We start from the raw sequence: 336 nt of genomic DNA, 5'->3' as shown, positions 1-336 counted from the left end.
TTTAAATACACCCACATGTATCTTCATCAGCGTCCCTTTTCCTTCCAGATACCACTATGCAAACGGCGCCCTTGAGCCAGTCATGGAGCGCCAACTGGTCTACCGTTTAGGACCACAGGCTAAAGAGTACATGGAAAGACTCAAAAATCAGCGTTTGTAGATAATAAATAGTAGTAATGGTATGATGGACCCTGTTATGTGAGTTACTATGTGCGTTATATGAGGAAAAAAAATCGCTTGAACGAGGGAAATATTTTTTTTTATAATTAGGACCTTGGATCTGAATAAAGATCTTTTTTTTCTAAAGGTTGAATTTCTATTCCCTGGACCCCCAAT

General features: G+C 39.0%; 1 protein-coding gene across 4 annotated transcripts in view; it reads left to right on the top strand.

Annotated features, from left to right (window-relative positions):
- Positions 1 to 300, top strand: part of LOC119586142 (ETS-related transcription factor Elf-5-like) — a 14,131-nt gene extending 13,831 nt beyond the window's left edge. For all 4 annotated transcript variants that reach the window (XM_037934835.1, XM_037934833.1, XM_037934834.1 and 1 more), the window contains one exon: positions 49 to 300. In XM_037934835.1, coding sequence (XP_037790763.1) covers positions 49 to 160 — 112 coding nt within the window. In that variant the 3' untranslated portion in view covers positions 161 to 300. The remainder of the gene's footprint in view (positions 1 to 48) is intronic.
- Positions 301 to 336: the final 36 nt, after the last annotated feature.

This window comes from Penaeus monodon, chromosome 21, assembly GCF_015228065.2.
Source record: "Penaeus monodon isolate SGIC_2016 chromosome 21, NSTDA_Pmon_1, whole genome shotgun sequence".
Taxonomy (NCBI): Eukaryota; Metazoa; Arthropoda; class Malacostraca; order Decapoda; family Penaeidae; genus Penaeus; species Penaeus monodon.
The sequence above is the reverse complement of the archived record's forward strand: the minus strand, read 5'-3'. Positions and strand labels throughout refer to the sequence as shown.